General features: G+C 41.9%; 1 protein-coding gene across 1 annotated transcript; it reads right to left on the reverse strand.

Annotated features, from left to right (window-relative positions):
- Positions 1-7,231: 7,231 nt before the first annotated feature.
- Positions 7,232-9,173, reverse strand: LOC147637698 (UDP-glycosyltransferase 85A2-like). The gene is made up of 2 exons (XM_086799524.1): positions 8,576-9,173; positions 7,232-8,233 (listed from the first exon to the last, which is right to left on the reverse strand). The coding sequence occupies exons 1-2, from the start codon at positions 9,057-9,059 to the stop codon at positions 7,296-7,298; spliced, it is 1,422 nt and encodes a 473-aa protein (XP_086655650.1). The 5' UTR covers positions 9,060-9,173; the 3' UTR covers positions 7,232-7,295.
- Positions 9,174-19,070: the final 9,897 nt, after the last annotated feature.

The following is a 19,070-nucleotide window of genomic DNA, read 5'->3' on the forward strand; positions in this document are numbered from 1 at the left end:
CAACCTTTTTTGCCTGATTTGTCTCAGTAGGTCACTCATATGTGGATGGTGACTCTAGCGGCTCTCAGCAGAGCCTTGATGAGGAGCTTGGTATTCCATCTGTGGTTACTTCTAGTGTAAGGAGAACGAGGGCTGTTTTGAGGACACCTATAAGTGATCCAGGTGTACGTAGGTCTACAAGGGTTAGGTACCCTGTTGACAGATTGAGATATGATGGATATACAACCCATCATTATAATTACAATGGTGAAAGTAGTACAAGAATTGGAGCCCACTTGTTTTGAGCAGGCACTTGGAAATAAGCAATGGGAAGATGCCATGAATGAGAAGATGGCAGCATTGGATACAAATGCAACATGGGAGTTAGTGCCTTTGCCTAAAAAAAAGAAGGAAATTGGATGTAAGTGGGTGTACATAAAGTCAAGCATAAAGGTGATGGTTTGGTGTGAGTAGATATAAGCCAAGATTGGTGGCCAAAGGTTATGCGCAGACTTGTGGCATTGACTATGAAGAGACATTCATCTCGATTGCAAGACTCGCAACCATGAGAGAGCTTTCATTACTATGGCTTCAGTAAAGGGTTGGTCTTTACATCAGATGAATGTAACAAATGCCTTCTTGCATGATGATTTGCAAGAAGAAGTTTACATGATGCAACCACTAGGTTATAAGAGTGATGGATACCCAGATTTTGTGTGCAGGTTATGTAAAGCCTTGTATGGCTTGAAGCAGGCACCTAGAGAATGGTCAAACAAGATAGATGAGTATCTTGTTACCATTCGATTTCAGATATCCAATGTAGATTTTTCACTTTATGTGAAAAAGAGAGATAAAGGGATCATGCTATTAGTCATCTATGTGGATGACTTGATTATCATTGGTGATAGGGATGTTGACATATGGGATGTCAACATGGATCAAGGCCATAATTTAAATCATCCTAAAGGCAAAGGCGAGTAGGCAGGCCCCTCTATAGATCTAGCTTTAGCTCAACTTCACATGCATTACATTTTGATCCAAGATCAAGCTCGATCATTTCATCACAATGCCAAGCAATTTAAAAATGAAGTTGAGGCATTAAAACTGGCAAATTAATAATAGATGTAAGAGCGTAACACTTAGCTGGAAGATGAGAAAGAACATGATTTGGCCAAGATAAATAAACTACAGGAAAAAGCTATTGCATCCACACTGAGCTCAAAGATACAATCAAGACGTTGGAGTAGTACAAAGAAGAACTTCAACATCTTCAGAATGAACATTTAGAATATGTCAATGACCATGAAGGCAAGACAAGATAGCTCAAATATTTAGTGCAACTTCTAGAGAGGGAGATGGAGCGATGTTCAATTTGTATAATCGAAACAGTGGAGACATTACGTTCTCACAATCTTCCCCTCCCCTCCCACTAGTAGATAGTGCTGAACTTTATGGCACACTTTACCAGGGATGTGCTGCCTCTAAACTAGCACAACTGCCTCTAGAGGGTCGTCACAACTCCGAATCGACGACAAAGTGCACAGAGCCCAAGAAGATACAAAGAACCCGCACACAAAGATAAATCTTTGAAGGGTGTGACTCAATCACAAAGACGAGGTGGCATTACGTGACTATATGGTCAGAGTAACTAGCCGAAGAAGGCCGCGGAGCATACTAAAGATCATCCAGATGCCAAAAACCGGAGAACCCATTCTCATCCTTTTTCAGATTATTTACATTCTCAATTTCAGTCTCATAGGCAAGCTCATCCATCCACCCATATTATAGGTGTAGATTTTAGAAATCCATTAGATAGAACTAGATTAGGTTTTCAAGAAGATTTTGATCAAGAAATTGAAGAATCCGGTTTTATTTTTACCTATCCTCACCATCAACAAGTGGGTTCGTTTTTCATCTCTGGGGAGGTCTACCCATCGAGCATGCCAAGTGTTAACCCGTAGTTTTCCATCAATTCATCCGTCAAATAGTTATGCATTTATCTTTATTTCATTATTCAACTGGCATATTGGAAGTGTGTGTCACTTTGTATCACAACTATTAACATCTTATGGTGCAAATCCCAATCACTTGAAGATATATGTGTATTCAAAGAAGAAGCAGCAATATATGGTTTTTTGACTACTTGTCTTTTGTTTACTTTTGTTTGTGATGTTATTCACTTATGTTTGTTTACTTTTGTTTGTGATGTTATTCACTTATGTTCTTTGTCTGTAATGCGTTAATATGAATAACGGTACACGTTGGCTTTCCGCCATCGCCAACTTTCACCCCAATCGAACGTTGAATGGGTATGGTGGTGTGTAAACCATAAAGCTTAAAAACAAAGATCATGGCACCTTACATCTACAAACTTTTTAAAAAGACAAAATGGAAAAATGACAGTCTAATATATAAAACAAAATGTCAGATACTAGTGGATGTCATATACAAAAACATGAGATCATAAATACAATTAACAGATACAAAAATACGATGGCACATACATCTACATGATGTGTAATCCTCATCTAGGAGGACCTGATGGAAGCTCTAGGATGGTGTGCCCGTCATTGCCTCCTCCTTGCCTCCTGTACAACTTTCTCTACAATGGACCTTTGAGTGAGATGCTCCTCTGCCGTGGTGGGGCTAAGGACTCACTACATGTAGTAGTAGCCAACCATCACTAAGCTCCTAGTCAACTATAGCAGCTCCATGTCCATGCCTCACCTTCCATAAGCGGAGGTCAACATACACCCTTGTAAGAAAATGGCCACGTGTAGACTACTCCACTAACATTAGGCACATCTTAATCCCCCACTCCACCAATCTTGGGCACGTCTTGGGCCCCCAATCCACCAAGCTCCCTGCTTCGATGAGACAGGTGTGTAAAGCCACCTCTCTAGCTTGCAATATAAGCTCATCGATATGCGAGCCCATCATGCTCAATATGCCTCCTCCTCCCCATCGTGCTCTTTGTGCCTCCTCCTCCTCGGGTGATAAATCCATCTATAGAGGGCCCTCAAAATCCTTTGGAAAATCCTTGCAACATATCCATCAACAATAGCCATGATATCTAGGATAGCTTATTGATGGGTGGTTAGTGCCACCGATGGGCCTCCATGTGACAAGATCCACAGTCTGTGAAGAGTGGTCTGCTAATCCTAGGTACAAGTCATCTATCCCTTAGAGGTGATATAGGCCAAAGCCCTACACTACTGATGATAGGTCGAATACCTAGCAGTCACATCACTGATGTGAGTAGACAAGACAGTAAAGATGAAACTGGTGGTGACACCCTAATGTGTACTCCTAGGTGTCAAACTCATCGAGGCCAACTTCAAAAACTACAAAACCGGTGTCTGCACGTGGTCTTGTGTCCGATAGTAGGGGATAGATCATGATGTTTAGCATCACATGATGGCAAGCTGCATCTCTGCCACGTCTAGTCCACTCTGTCATATAGTGCTCTGCATGGTAGTAGCCAATCTGTCTCTCAAATCCACCTCACTGACCGACACTCTCTAGCACTCAAGCTCCTCCTGGTCACGCTTCTACAATTCCAAAGTGAGCTGAGACACCTGTCACGATAGCTCCTCTAGATCGGCAGCCTAAAAAGTGAAAGTGATCAATATTAAGGCAAATGCTAGAAATCATGCTTGAGTAAGGGAAATAACAATACACTAACATGGCTAGGGGGTGTAGGGGAAGGTGATGCTACCTCAAGTCTCTCCATGGCCTGACTTGAAGTAGAAGCCTACAAGTGAAACAATGTGGGGTCCTACACAAACAAGGTAAAATTTTGGTGATAACTCCCCTACATAGAAATACACATCATAATTAAATTACTCTAGAAGGATTTTGGGAAATTTCATGGTAGTAGTGGTCAGCTTCGAGAAGATACCCACCACATGTTGAATGGACTCTGTAGCATGATGAAACTAGTGACCTATCTGTACACCAAGCTCATGCAATGTAGCAAAAGGGAGAATCTCCGAACCACGCAATTTGCAAAGTGCAGCGGAGAGATACCTAGCCTACATTGTGCAGCGGAGAGATACCTAGCCTACATTGTGCTCACAGTGCCAGGTAAATGACAATTGTGCAGCGGAGAGATACCTAGCCTACATTTGCAATTTGCAAAGTGCAGCGGAGAGATACCTAGCCTACATTGTGCTCACAGTGCCAGGTAAATGACAATGGTAGTCTACCTCAAGCCCCAAGACGAACTCGGCATATAACTACTGTGCAAAGTAGGTAGGAATCTCATGAGATGATCGGGCATGGCACCATAGTACACCATATATTAAGGTATAATGTGGGCTGCCCATAGCTGCACATGGGTGCACCAAGCCACCCTAAGCCCTAAAGTTGCGACTTACCCATCCTCATAAATGAACAGTTGTAATGTCCTCTCTCTGAGTGGACAGTTTAGAAACCTCTCGACGATGAGATAAGCCACGATGCATAGCTTGTGTCCCTAGCCATGCTATCAAAGGCTCTACATCATCAAGGAAACTTAGAGTCTTGAGCACGCTCTCCAATGATGCAACAAGATGCATGGTGGAGGGATGCTGCTCACGAAGCTGACTCCACGAAGCCTCTAAGAGCATGATCATCTCGGGGATGGATGTGCATCATGAGCCATGATAAACCCAGTGGGATGCCACATAACTAAAAGGTCATTTAAGCCTATAGAAGTAATACACAAGTAACCTACGCAAGTAATATAAACATCCTTGATCCTTGCAAGGTGCTAACAAGTAACCTAGCGGTGTGCCTTGGGATCATCTAAGCCTATCCAAGTACAACATTCTCTTGCCCACTATCTCTCAAATGTTACCTAGGCAAATTCATCCTCAATTCACATTCTCAGCCCCATCATCTCTCTTATTCTCTCTCAATCTCACTCTCACTGCTCTCTCCTCTCTCTCCCTCACTCACTCTCTCTCTCTCTCTCTCTCTCTCTCTCTCTCTCTCTCTCTCGCGCAGATTCGTCCCTCGATTCATTCTCAGGCCCATATTCTCTCTCAGTCGTACTCTCTCTCCTCTCTCTCCCCCATTCTCTCTATCATTCTCTCTCTCTCTCTCTCTCTCTCTCTCTCTCTCACACACACACACACACACATTGTCACTAGCAGTCTCTCTCTCTATCATTCTCCTCTCTCCTCTCTTTCTCTCAATCTCAATCTCTCTCCTCTCTCTCTCTATCTTCCCTTTCCCACACTCTGTCGTAATCATTCATTCTCTCTCCTCTCTCTGTCTCTCTCTTACTCCTCTCTCTGTCACATTTTCTCTATCATTCATTCTCTCTCTCTCTCTCTCTCTCTCTCTCTCTCTCTCTCTCTCTCTGGCTTGCATTATCTCTCTCATTCCCACTCGAGATCTCTCTCTCTCTCTCTCTCTCTCTCTCTCTCTCTCTCTCTCTCTCTCTCTCATCATAGATTCATCCGTGATGCATTCTTAGCACCATTATCTCTGATTATCTCTCAATCTTTCTCTCTCTCCTCTCTCCTCTCTCCTCTCTCTCTCTCTCTCCCCCCCATTCTCTCTCTCTCTCTCTCTCTCTCTCTCTCTCTCTCTCTCTCTATCATTGATTCACTCTCCTCTCTCTTTCTCTCTCTCTAACACACATATTCTCTATCATTATCTTTCTCTAACACACACATATTCTCTATCATTATCTCTCTCTCTCTCTCTCTCTCTCTCTCTCTCTCTCTCTCTATCATTCTTTTCTCTTCTCTCTCAATCTCAATTGCTCTCTCTAACACACATTATCTCTCTCATTCTCTCTCCTCTCTCTCTTTCCTCTCCAACTCTATCTCTCAATCATTCATTTATTCTCTCTCTCTCTCTCTCTCTCTCTCTCTCTCTCTCTCTCTCTCTCTCTCTCTCTCTCTATATATATATATATATATATATATCGTTCTCTCTCTCTCTCTCTCTCTCTCTCTCTCTCTCTCTCTCTCTATATATATATATATATATATATATATATATATATATATATATGAAAGGTTATGGTTATTATGATCTTTACAAGAGTTAGTGTATGCGATAATCTAGCTAAGGTCTTCTAAAAGGGTTAAGCATTAGAGCATAAAGAGTAGAGCATCTCTAAATACTAATGAATGGAAAAGGGCTCTTTGTTAAACTAGTTAAGAATACTTAATTGTGGAAAACTAGTTAAGAATACTTAGTTGTGGAAAACTACTTTTATCCTCTCAATGAGAGTAGGAGAAGGGATATTTCCTATAGCTTAGAGTCGACTTATTCTTTAAAATCCTTGGTAACTCTCACTTCAACCCATTCCTTCATAAGTGCCCTGAAATAGTTTATAAAGGAAAAATAAACAAAATAGAAAATATTCTTACATTATTAAAATATGAGAAAATAAACATATGTGAAAAATGTAGTCATACCTTAAACACATGAGAACAACACTGTCATTCATTAGGACATTTTGGAGGTCATTCGTAGGGCCTTTTTGTAGAGAGAGAAAAAAGCACATCCACACACTAAAATCATCCCATCTAAAAAAAAGTCCCACACTAAGCAAGTATGATATTTTATTGATTGGTCTTATTAGACCTTTGTTTGAAGGTTTCATTTTGTTTGAAGTCTACATACTCTTATTTCATATAATAGCACAATACTTACTTTGTTTGAAGTTTTCATTTTGTTTTGTCTACACACTCTAATGTCATAATAGTACAGTAAAGGTTGTTTTATTAATGACTCTAGCTTGTATCATAAAATGATTTTTTCGTGGTGGTTAACTATTTTTTAAACGTAAAAGTGATAAAGAAATATAAACATGATCGTAATTTTGGGCCCAAGAGTTGGAAAAAAAATGTTATTTTCTGTTAAAAAAGAATTTAATTTTTCATACTTATAAAAAATACAATTCTTGAAGAAAAATGAGATTAAGCCCTAACTCGATGTAGAACATAAAGTAGTTGAACCTTTAACCCAACACAAAAATATACTTATACTTATTATGTGTACAATATTACTGCTTGTGCATACATTTGATGAATAAATGATAAGATATGAAAAAAAGGTAAGAATTAGGTGTTCTTCTCTATATCCTAAGGTACTAACTTGGATTCTGTCGTTGAGAAAGGATAGGTATGAGGGACAAGGCATCCCAAAAAGAATCATTACAATCAAACTCTCAAAGGATAGGTATGAGGGACAAGGCATCCCAAAAAGAATCATTACAATCACTCTCAACCATCTACTGGGGTGTAGATTCAATGCATTTAACAATAGTTATTAGTAATCAGGAAAAAGATCATGGATGAATACATCATCATTCATCCCTTAATGTCGGAAGCGAACTTGAGCAAGTTGGAGTATGAATGGCCTCCCTCAATCGGAGCCTTTCTCACGACCTCACTAAAGTGTTTAGCTTTTGTCCGGGCATTTTGTCCGAGTGTCCCATCCATGAGAACTCGAACGCCGGCCTCCACATGCTGTCTAGAAAAGGCACCCTCCTCGGTCCTTTCGAGCTCAATGCCCACGCCCCAATTCTGAGTGATGAGCCTTGAGTTGGTTGGTTGCTCGGCCGCGCGTGGGCACGCCAATATGGGCACGCCCATCCAAAGGCTCTCAAGGGTGGAGTTCCAGCCACAGTGGGAAAGGAAGCCGCCCACGGCGGGGTGGGCAAGCACGGCAATCTGGGGGGCCCAAGGGACGATTAGTCCTCGCTCGGCGGTACGGGATTGGAAGCCGTGGGGCAACACGTCACTCAGCTCTCCTTTCACGATAGTAGTAGCATCAGAGCGGATGACCCATAAGAAGGGCTGTCCGCTCGCTTCCAAGCCATGCGCCAATTCACAGATCTCCTCTGCAGAAAGCATCACGTTGCTGCCAAATGACACGTAGATAACCGATGACTTGGCCTGCCCGTCCAGCCACGTCAAGCTGATTTCATCATTGTTGTGGTGCTGCGTGCTGTCCACGTGGTGGTGGATGAGGGGGCCTATTGCGTACGCCTCCATCCCCACCACCTCCTTCAAGCCTTGGAACGCTTCCCTCTCCAAGTCGTATACCGAGTGTATCAGCACACTTCGCGCATCCTTGGCACGTGCCGCTGCCGTCAGAAACGAATGCAGCACTGGGTTGGCGTCCTCGTCCGCGTCCGCTTTAGCACATCGGAACTCCATGGGCAGCTCGTCTAAAGGGAACCGTGGGAGCCCAGGTACGCAGTCCAGCAAGACCCCTGTCTTTTTCTTCCAGCTCGAAGGATCACCTAAGGTTCAAACTAAGGTTAGCAGCGCATATATTTAATCCATAAACAACAACAACAAAAAGCATATTATTTACAGCTCTATATTGCGATGAATATCACTAGAATATTCGAATTTCTGTTCTCTTCACTAGGGTCACGAGAAAGTGGTAATTGGAGGTATTTCCAAACTCTGGTTGTTTGGAGGTGTTTGTGATATAATGGTAGCTGGGGATTATTTGCTCTGGTCAATTTTGTTTGTAAATTTATATCGTTTGGGATTTGAAGGTGAGCAGCACTAATGAGAATAATCAATCCATTCAACTGGTTAAAGACAAGAATGGGGTTGGCGTTAGACAACAGTACCCTTATTGCAGCATGCATAGCCTCTGGAAATCACCTCCGGAAGAGCTAAGATGCAGAGGTAGGAAGTGGCAGTGGCTGTCCAGTAATCAACCCTTGGGACGCCGAATTTGTCAGCCACATCCTGTGTCCAAGCCATGATGCTGTCGGAGATGATACAAGTGGCCGGTTTACGCTCATCGACGAGCCTCTGGATGAGCTCCTCCAGGCCTTCTTGCATGGCCGAAGTCGTGACGAAGAGGTCGTTGTAGTTTGCAGCCTCGGGAGAGAGTCCGTCCGGGACAATCTCCAGCCGGACGGACGGGTGAGGAGGCTTGATGCGGCCCCTATTGGCGTGGGTGGAGTAGCTTCTAGCAAAGCAGACGAGGGTTACAGAGAAGCCGGCAGAGATGAGGGACTTGGCCAGCAACAAGCAGCCGTTGACGTGGCCAAGGCCCGGCCCGGACACAAGGACAGCGTGAAGCAGGGGAGACGACTGGGAGCCCATCACAAACAAAATGCTGTTTCGTCCCTAAAGAGCTAAAGAGGGCCTATAATAATAGGATAAAAATGCTTGGCAGGAGGGCTTGTCACGCCGCTTGTGCCTACTTGAATGATGCTATGTTGTGCAGTGCACCCGTCTTATATATATCCGTGTCCGGATCATAACCGCATCATCGCGTCGGTCACTCTGGATGACGCATATGCTACCTTCACGACTCGGGAGACGTGAGAAAATTGGACTCGACCTTTTGTTTTTGTTTTTCGAGCAGGAGTTAGAAACGAGCAAGCTCGTTCTGAGACGTGAGAGAATCAGACTTTCCCACCTCTTATGTCCATGTATCAGACTTTCCTACCTCCTCTGTCCATGTGCGCACGTGCCTCCTTGTACCACTGCTCGACAAAAGTCTTTTTTTCAACCCTAGGCGATGCTTAGGCTTAACTAGGATTTTTTTTTTGGGAAAACAAAAGAACAAAGTTTCTATTCAGTCATGAAGTTTTCGAACAAGTTACAATCTGTTCAATGGCTCTACTAACAATCACATGTTATATTCACAAAGCTTTTACAAGGGCCTAAAAAAATTATCTTTGTCGGGCATAAAAAATCTTCTTAGGTGGCCACCGACCTGCTATTATGTGAAGATGGTAACATGAGAACATGTGAATAGCTTATGCCCATGTGTAGCCAAGCTTTTAAGGGGTTCCCAAATAGCAAGTGACCTGTTATTTTGTGAACGGTAACATGAGAACATGTGAATAACTTATTCACATGTGTTATTATTACAAAAAATCTTGTGATCACGTGAATATTAAATCCCTGCTCTCTCCTTCCACATAAACTATCTCACACATAGAAATTCTCTCTCTCTCTCTCTCTCTCTCTCTCTCTCTCATACACACACTCTCTCTCTCTCTCTCTCTCTCTTACACACATGCATGCATACACTCTCTCTCTCTCTCTCTCTGTCACACACACACACACACCCTTTCTCTCTCTCTCTCTCTCTGTGTCACACACACACGCACACACACACACACATGTACATACACACCTTTTCTCTCTCACATACACATGCACACACTCTCAAATGTTAAAACTCTCTCTCTCTCTCTCTCTCTCTCTCTCTCTCTCACACACACACACACACACACACACATGTACATACACACCCTTTCTCTCTCACATACACATGCACACACTCTCAAATGTTGAAACTCTCTCTCTCTCTCTCTCTCTCTCTCTCTCTCTCTCACACACACACACATACACACACACACACATGCACGCACGCATGCACATGTACACACTTGTACATGCACTAATGCAAGCACACACTTCCCCCCTCCACACACTCTCACACATAGACTTCCATGTCCCTCTCTCTCTCTCTCTCTCTCTCTTACATACATACACGCACATATACACATACACACACAAACGCACACTCTCTTTCTCATGCACACACACTCTCTCTCTCTCTCTATCACACATGCACACACATGTAAATATATATTATCTATAATATTATGTTTTATTATATTTAGAGACATATGTGTATACACATGTGCATTTATAAAAGAAATAAACACACATATAGATATATTTGTAATTACTATTAAGTTTTAATACATGGGAATGCATGGTGAGGTGTACTCACTCTTAAATAAGTATATCTTACATGCAATGTCTTTTGTCTTTTCTTTTGCATGCTAATGTGTGTGATTATGTGTACACATACCCACGTATGTGTGATTGTATAATGTCGACTTCATGTGTGCATGAGTCGTGCAAGTGTCGATAATGTATATATGCTAGTGTGTGTATGGTGTGAGTGTGTGTATGTGGTGTGTATGTTTGTGTTTGTGTGTATCCATATGCGAGTGTGTGCATATACATGTGTGTGAGCATGTAAATATATCCGTGGTGTACGTCTTTTTTTGTCTATATGTGTGCATGTGCACATGCATATATGTGTGTGAGTGTGTGCATGTACCATGTGTGAATATTTTACGTCTATGTATACATGTGTGTGCACATGTACTCGTGTATATTAGTGTATATATGTATGTATATGTATGTGGTTGTGTGCATGTATATGCATATATGTGTATGTGCAAGCTTGAGTGCATGTGTGCACGTGTGTCCATGCATGCCAGTGTGTGTATGTGTGTTTGTGTGCATGTGTGTGTGTATCATGTGCTTGTGTCTGTGTGTTGTGCATGTGTGTGCACACAGACATGTGTGTGCGTTGACATATATATAGATTTATTTATATATGCATGCTTACATACCTATAGATACATACATATATACATACATGCATACATACAATATGTGTGTGTGTGTGTGTGTATTTATCTATGTATGTATAGGTATACATATTCTCTCTGCTACACATGTATGTGTGTGTGTATATATGTATTTATCTATGTATGTATAGGTATATATATTCTCTCTCTTACACATGCACATAATATAATATTAGAAGATATATGTGTGTGTATGTGTGTGTGTGGAGGAGGGGGGAGGGGTGGGCAATTTGCTCTCTATTGTATTATACAGACATAAATACATACATACAAACATACATATATATACATATACATATACATATATATATATACACAAATATATATATATACATATATATATATATATATATATATATATATGAAACTCATTCAATGAGTAAATGACTTGATGGTGACAATTAATTGTGAGCCCTTATGCATATAGGCATGTGGGAAATAAACCCCCAAAGACCGTCTTCTCGGCTCCTTTCTCCTTTTCAACAACTCTCCCTCTCCTTTTTACACGTAAAGGCTAGGTTTATAGGGCACCCTTTCTTTATCTTGTATAGATATAGATGTGTGTGCATGTGTATATGCAAGTATGTGTGAGAGTATGTGCATGTACATGTTGTGAGGAGCATAATGAGCCCATCCTAAACATGGGATGTAGATGGATGATATGTACATATGAAGTTGTGAAATGGATCCCAGGTGTAAAAAGCAATGAGGCGACCAAATGGATAAACACAGATACTCGAAATCAAAAAAGGAAATAGTATGGGCAATCAAAAGAAGCGGGCGATGCAGGTTTTGGAAGGAATTGAGATGGTGATGTGGGTTGAAGAGGCACAGTTGTGATCATTTTCCAAGACTCTCGAAGTCGCGGTGGGTGGCTAGAGATCACTAGAGAGAGAGGAGAGCACGGATTGTAGTAGAGTGGACTCTTGAAGTTCTATTTTCCTGATTGTAGTACACAGGCTAGAGAACCTATAGTCTGTGAAGATGCGAAGAATAAGGAGCAGAACAATGTGAAGGTTTTTGACTAGATCAGAGCAGAGAGAGGAAACAAATCAAAGTATTGGCCAAGGTGGTGTGACCCCTGGGTTCTTTGAGGAGAACCTTTGTTGTTAGAGACATGATCTAGATCAAAACTTCTCGACGGTAGGTTTTGCTTGTCAACTGGAATCTATTTTGCCATGAGTGAAAATGATGCCACGAAAATCTCACTTTGGTCTATTTGTGGAGGATTCTTGAGAGTTTTCTATGTTTTCTTATTTTTTCTTGAAGCCCAGTCTAAGGGATGTTGAGACTATTTTTGTTTTTGTTTTAATGAAGATAGAGTTCATGGAATTGGAGTACTATATGATTTGATGACTTTTAGTGCGGTGATGCTTTGTTTTTTTTGTTTGGATTGAGATGATGGGGGTTGAACCCTTGAGGCTGTCAGTCTAATGATTGGGAAGTCGTTTCTAAGTCGATTTTTAGTTAGCTTTTGTTGAGAGGTGACCGGGTCAATTCTGTGTCAACAGAACATCAGAATCATTACCTGGAGGTGAAGGGAACTTGAGCTGACTTGTTTGAGTGTGTTTTGTGTGCTTGTGAGTCTAGTCTGACAGTTTGGGGGTGTCAGCAGTGACCACTCAAAATGGTCTGAGATCTGATGGGTTTTGATATCAGTTAGATGTCAGCTGATGTTAGCTAAGTGGTTATAAGCATGGATCTATGCTCGGTTTGAGTCTTTTGAGTATTTAAAGGTGTTAGCGGAAAGAAAGGAGAGGAATTCTAACCCAAAGGTCAGTTTACTCTATTTTGGATAGTTGGGTCTATCTCAGATTGTATAGTCATAAGGGAGTCAGAGAAGTGTCAAATGAGGGCAGCTGAGTGGTTTAGAGAGCGTGCAGAGAACAGGTTTTTGACTGGGGACTAGTGAAGGATCTTGGAGGTAGAATCAAACTATTTTGTGTGAGCCAGAGGACATTTTGGTTAGCTGGATGTCAGCACAGCTGAGGTCAGGAGAGGCTTGTAGTTGGAAGATTAGAGGTGTTGGAGGTCTGTGTGCTGACTTGGGAGAATAGTTGAAGAAGGAAGGTGGGCTAGATAGAGAGGTTGGAAGGGTGTTGAGGTGTCCCCTTGAGTTAACTCGAGGGTTAGGGATGGTTGCTATACCCTTGGAGCTGGGATTTGGGTGTCCCCCAGTTCTGATCCCACTATGTCTTCTTCTTGTGTGCCTGGTGGTGGTGTAGTAGAGGCCATCACCCAGCCATCACACATTGTGTGGTGCCTCCGCTGAGGATCAGAAAGTTCTTGTTAAGGGGGACTTTGGTTAACAAGTTGGAGTCCATTTGCTGAGCCACTCTCAGGACCAATGGTTGATTTTAGATCTGATGTGTTTAGAGGTGAGAAGGGTGAGGATGTCACTTTGTTTCTGAGGAAGATTGAGTTGGTGGCTTTGGGCAATAATAGGGATGATGATGCCTATAAGATAAGGATGTAAGATTTGTTATTGGAAGATGCAGCAGAGGGTGGTTTGAGTATGAAGCCGCAGATGCTGAGAGAGGAAGATGGGATGGTTTGAAGGAAGCCTTGAAGAGAAGATATGGAAAGGAGGATACTCAAGAAGACTTGTGGAGGGAGCTGACCAAGTTAAACCAAGGTGAGGATAAAGAATTATCAGATTTTGTGGATAGGTATGAAGCTGTCTGCAGGAAGATGCTGAAGGTCTTGAGAGGGAATCAAGTTCCTCCAGATTTTCTAAAGAAGGACATGTGTGTTGAAGGCCTGCATGAGAGGATCAAGGAAAAGATGGAAGTGAAAGACCCACTGACTTCTGCAGAGGCTGTAAAGACTATTGTGTATTAAGAGAGGAAGGTGAGATGGACTATTGGTTTGCCCCATGAGGCTAGACAGAGTAGCCATGTTAGATTTACTTGATGTGTGGCTTGCTAGAAGTAGTGTTCCTAATATGGATCCCTTTGTGAGTAGTGTGTCGTCAGAGGATACAAAGGAAATGGACCAATATGTTTGTGAATCCATGGAGAGTTCAGGTTGTGTGGCCATGGACCTAGAGGGGATAGTAGACACTAACAAAGTGATGGAGAACACCTCAATGGTTTTTGGGTGAGACTGCGATGGAGGAACAGGAAGCCCCTAGCAGGCTAGAAGTGTCACAGGATACTAAGATGAGGGTAGACTTGTCAGAGGATGCCACAATGGAGTTGGCAAGCTTTTTTGGAGATGCGGTAGAGCATGAGAAAGAGGGTCTTCCTTTCTTTGAAAGTTGCATGTGATGATGAGACTGGCGTGGATCAGCATGCTATGTGCCTGAGAGTAAGGACAGTGGTGTAGATAAGGGTGCTTTCTTGGATGAAACCTTGGAATATGATTTGCTTAAATATTCTATGGATATAGATGGTGTTGCGTTGGTTGATGGATGATGATGTGGTTGGCTGAAGTATATGTCAATGATGCTAAGCTGCTAAATGATGTGATCAGGTTGTGGGATGAGGAGGCTGTGATGTTGTCGAGAGAGTGTTGTAGGTTGTAGACTTGGATTGTTTTGAGGATTTGGGGGATAGTGTTGAAGATGGTCCGAGTGGGGAGGTTTTTTATGATAGTAGTGAAGATGTATTGGGAAGAAATGTGTGTGAAGGTTTGATGGAGGTACCGAGTGTTGTAAAATTTTCTAAGTTATGTGAAGAGCTTAGGGTTGACAGGGGTGGAGAAGACAGGAGGGATGACATGATGTATGCATGCATGATGTGGCTGTTTGATAGGCGCAAAACCAAGGGGATGTTTATAAAGTATGTGTAGATTTTTGATCTAGGAAGCTGGATTAGTGCAGTGGGATGGTTTTGGAGGATGATGTTGTACCCCTTTGATCCACGGGGATGATCAAATGCTGGATCATACCTTTGTTGTTGCATATAAAGTTATATAGAGTGTGGTGTGGAAGAGAGCAGTTTGAAGCAGGAGACAATGAAAACATGAATGTTTTCATCTAGGGGGTGGGTTGTATGTGAGGTGCATAATGAGCCCATCCTAAACATGGGATGTAGATGGATGATATGTACATATGAAGATGTGAAATGGATCTCAAGTGGCAACCAAATGGACAAATGCAGATGGTCAAAATCAAAAAAGGAAACAGTATGGGCGATCCAAAGAAGTAGGCAATGCAAGTTCTTGAAGGAATTGAGGCGGTGACGCAGGTTGAAGTGGTATAATTGTGATCATTTTCCAGGACTCTCCAAGTCGCGATGGCTAGAGATCACCACAGAGAGAGGAGAGCATTGACTGTAATGGAGTGGACTCCTGTGCAGTTCTATTTTCCTAATTGTTGTACATAGGTTAGAAAACTTGAAGTTTGTGAAGATTGCGAAGAATGAGGAGTAGAACAATGTGAATAGGGTTAAAGGCTATAAAAGAGGATGTGTAAATGTGAAAAAACCTGTGAAAAGGTGAGAAGAATCTACTGGGAGAGAATAAAGGGTAGCATGAGAAGATTTAGGAAGTGTGGAGATATTCTGGGAAAAGTGAAGAGGTGGAGAGAATCAAGCAAAAGAGGTGGAGATATTCTGGGAGAGGTGGAGTGAATGAAGGAGAAATCAGTGGGATTTGATGCTTGGATGTAAACTCTATAAATTGAGGCATTGGCCTAATGAGAATTTGCTGGTTTTTGATTATCCATGCCTACATTAAGCTATTTGCTAATTACTCACTAATTACATCTTAATTATTTACTAATTACATCTTAATTATTTACTAATTACATCTTAATTATTTACCTAATCACTTTGTTAATGATGTTGATTCTAGTATTTGATCCACCATAGCTCATCACATTGCTCTAATTTCAACAAGAAAGAGCTGTCACTTTGGTCTATCTGTGGAGGACTCCTGTGAGTTCTCTTTGTTTTCTTCTGTTTTCTTGAAGCCCCAAGTCTTACTATTTTTGTTTTTGTTTCAATGAAGATAGAGTGCATGGAGTTGGAGTACTATATGACTTGATGAGTTTTAGTGCAGTGATGCTTTGGTTTTGTTGTTTGGATTGAGATGATGGGGGTTGAGCCCCTCGAGGGTGTCAGTCTGATGATTGGGAAGACATTTCTAAGTCTGATGATTGGGAAGACATTTCTAAGTCGGTTTTTAGTTAGATTTTTTTGAGAGGTGATCGGGTCAATACTGTGTCAGTAGAACATCAAAATCATTGGCTGGAAGTGAAGGGACCCTGAGTTGACTTGTTTGGGCACCTGGGTGGGACATTCTTATGAGTCTAGTTTGACAGTTGGAGGGCTGTCAACCAATTAGCAGAGTTAGAATGGTCTAATATTTGATTGGTTTCTGTATGAGCTGGATGTCATAAGCTGATGTCAGTTAAGTGGTTATGAGGATGGATCTATGCTTGGTTTGAGTCTTTTGAGTATCTAGAGGTGTGAGCGGACATAAAGGAGAGTATCTAGAGGTGTGAGTCTTTTGAGTATCTAGAGGTGTAAGCAGACATAGGAGAGGAAGTCTAACCCATAGGCTAGTTTACTCTATTTTGGATAGCCGGGTTTGTCTCGGATTTTATAGTCAGAAAAGGGAGTCAGAGAAGTGTGAGCTGAGGGCAGCTGACTGGTTCAGAGAGGTCTTGAATAAGCAAGTGTTTGAGGTGAGCTAACATTGGAGGAAAATTGAAGAGCCTAGAGGACAGGTTTCTAACTGGGGACTAGTGAAGGATTTCAGAGGTAGAATTGGATTGTTCTATGTGAACTGGAGGAGATTTTGGTCAGGTGGATGTTAGCAACAACTAAGGTCAAGAGAGGCTCGCAGCTGGAAGATCAAAGGTGTTGAAGGTTTGTGCTGGCCTGGGAGGATAGCTGAAGGAGGTAGGTGGGCCAGATAGGGAGGTTGGGAGGGTGTTGAATTGTGTTGAGGTGTCCCCTTGAGTTAGTCGGAGGGTGGGGACAGTTGTAGGTTGGTTGCTGCCCTTGGAGGTAGGATTTGGGTGTCCCCCATTTCTTATCCCACTGTGTCTTCTTCTTTTGTGCCTACTACTGGTGGTGTAGTAGAGGCCATCACCCAGCCACCACACAACGTGTGAATGTGTATGTGTGTGCGTCTATGTGTACATATGTATGCATGTGTACTTGTGTATGTAAGTGTGTGTATGTGTGTATATATTTGTGCTTATGTGCATGCATATGTATGTATGTGTATGTGCAAGCTTGAGTGTATGTGCGTGTGTGCGTGTGTGTGTGTGTGTGTGTGTGTGTGTGTGTACATGTGCACACAAATGCATATACAAACATGGAACTCTGTGCATATGTTTGTGTAGGTAAGTCTATGTGTATACATGTGTGTACATGTGAGCTATTGAGAAATCAGTTCAAGGTGGATCAAAGCATATAAGAAAAATGATTAAGCATATTGATTAGGATAATACTCAAAATAAGATTAAGCTAATGATAAGTGATTAATCACAAACCCACATAATCTCATTGCATTAGAATTGGTCCAAGTATATCCTTTTATAGCTCTCATGGAGCTCCCAATCCATGCTTCCTGTGCACCCTAATGCCAACCATGTGTTCATAAATGCTCATACTATATGTGCCTCCTTGCACTTTCCATGTGTGCTACCTTTTTGACCTTTGACTTCACCTTTTACAAATGACCAAACAAATCAACCTTTGCCAATGTAACCTTAGTTTATTCCTCTTTCTAATGTGTATGCTCCTCCCCTTGCTCTATTCATGATGTTGTACCCTCACACATTTTTTTTTCTCAATGTGTATGCTCCTCCCCTTGCTCTATTCATGATGTTGTACCCTCACACATTTTTTTTCTCAATACCTCCCCTCAATGTGATGAGGGTGTAACACCAAACATGTATTGACCTGAAACTTTACACAGCGAGAGAGTGGGGTTACAACCAGAAGTTAGGAGCCATGCTCCTCATATCATCTACAAGAGATGATCGATGTTTCCTCCATCTTGTGAGGCCACATCAGTGTCTGCCTTCTTTGATATTACATTAGCTACTTCGGCTCTCTTTTTATGCTAGCAACCCTTTGTTATGTGACCAATATTGCCACAATGATGACAGGTTATCTTTGTCCTTGGTCCTTCTCTTGTCCTCAGTCCTAGTCCTCTTGAGAAGAGTACTTTCTCCTCACTCTAGCTTGAACTGTCTTTCCTCAAATCCGGTTCTCTTCTTTTATGAGTGCTTCTTCCACTTCTGCAATGGTTGGATCTAGGAGGTTATTCAAGGTAGAAATTAAGGGCCCATACTCCTCAAGTGTCATTATTTTTAACAATATGGCTATGGCATCCTCTTCTTCTACTCTTGCCCGAGTGCCAGCCAATTGTTGAGTCATACTCTTCATTTTGTTAAGTTGTGCTGAAAGTGATTTTGTCCCAAACAATTTCTCTAGCTCATCCCAAGCACCCTTGGATGTATCCTGCAATTTGAAGGATAAATCCATCTCCCAATCCTAATGCAATGATAGCAAATCCCTTTTCATTTTATCTTAAGCATTTGTTCTTTTCATCCTCCGGACATTTTTCCCTTCCATTTACAATACCCCATAGCCCATCCTTCATTAACATGAATTTGATTTTGACTTGCCATGTATGGAAGGACCCCTTTGATTTTGACTTGCCATGTATGGAAGGACCCCTTTGAACTTATCAATCACAAATGAAGTAGTAATTTTAGGTTTGAGAAGGTCTTAACACTTAAGTA

Source organism: Cibotium barometz, chromosome 6 (assembly GCF_041138505.1).
Source record: "Cibotium barometz isolate CiBa-2024 chromosome 6, ASM4113850v1, whole genome shotgun sequence".
In the NCBI taxonomy this organism is placed as follows: domain Eukaryota; kingdom Viridiplantae; phylum Streptophyta; class Polypodiopsida; order Cyatheales; family Cibotiaceae; genus Cibotium; species Cibotium barometz.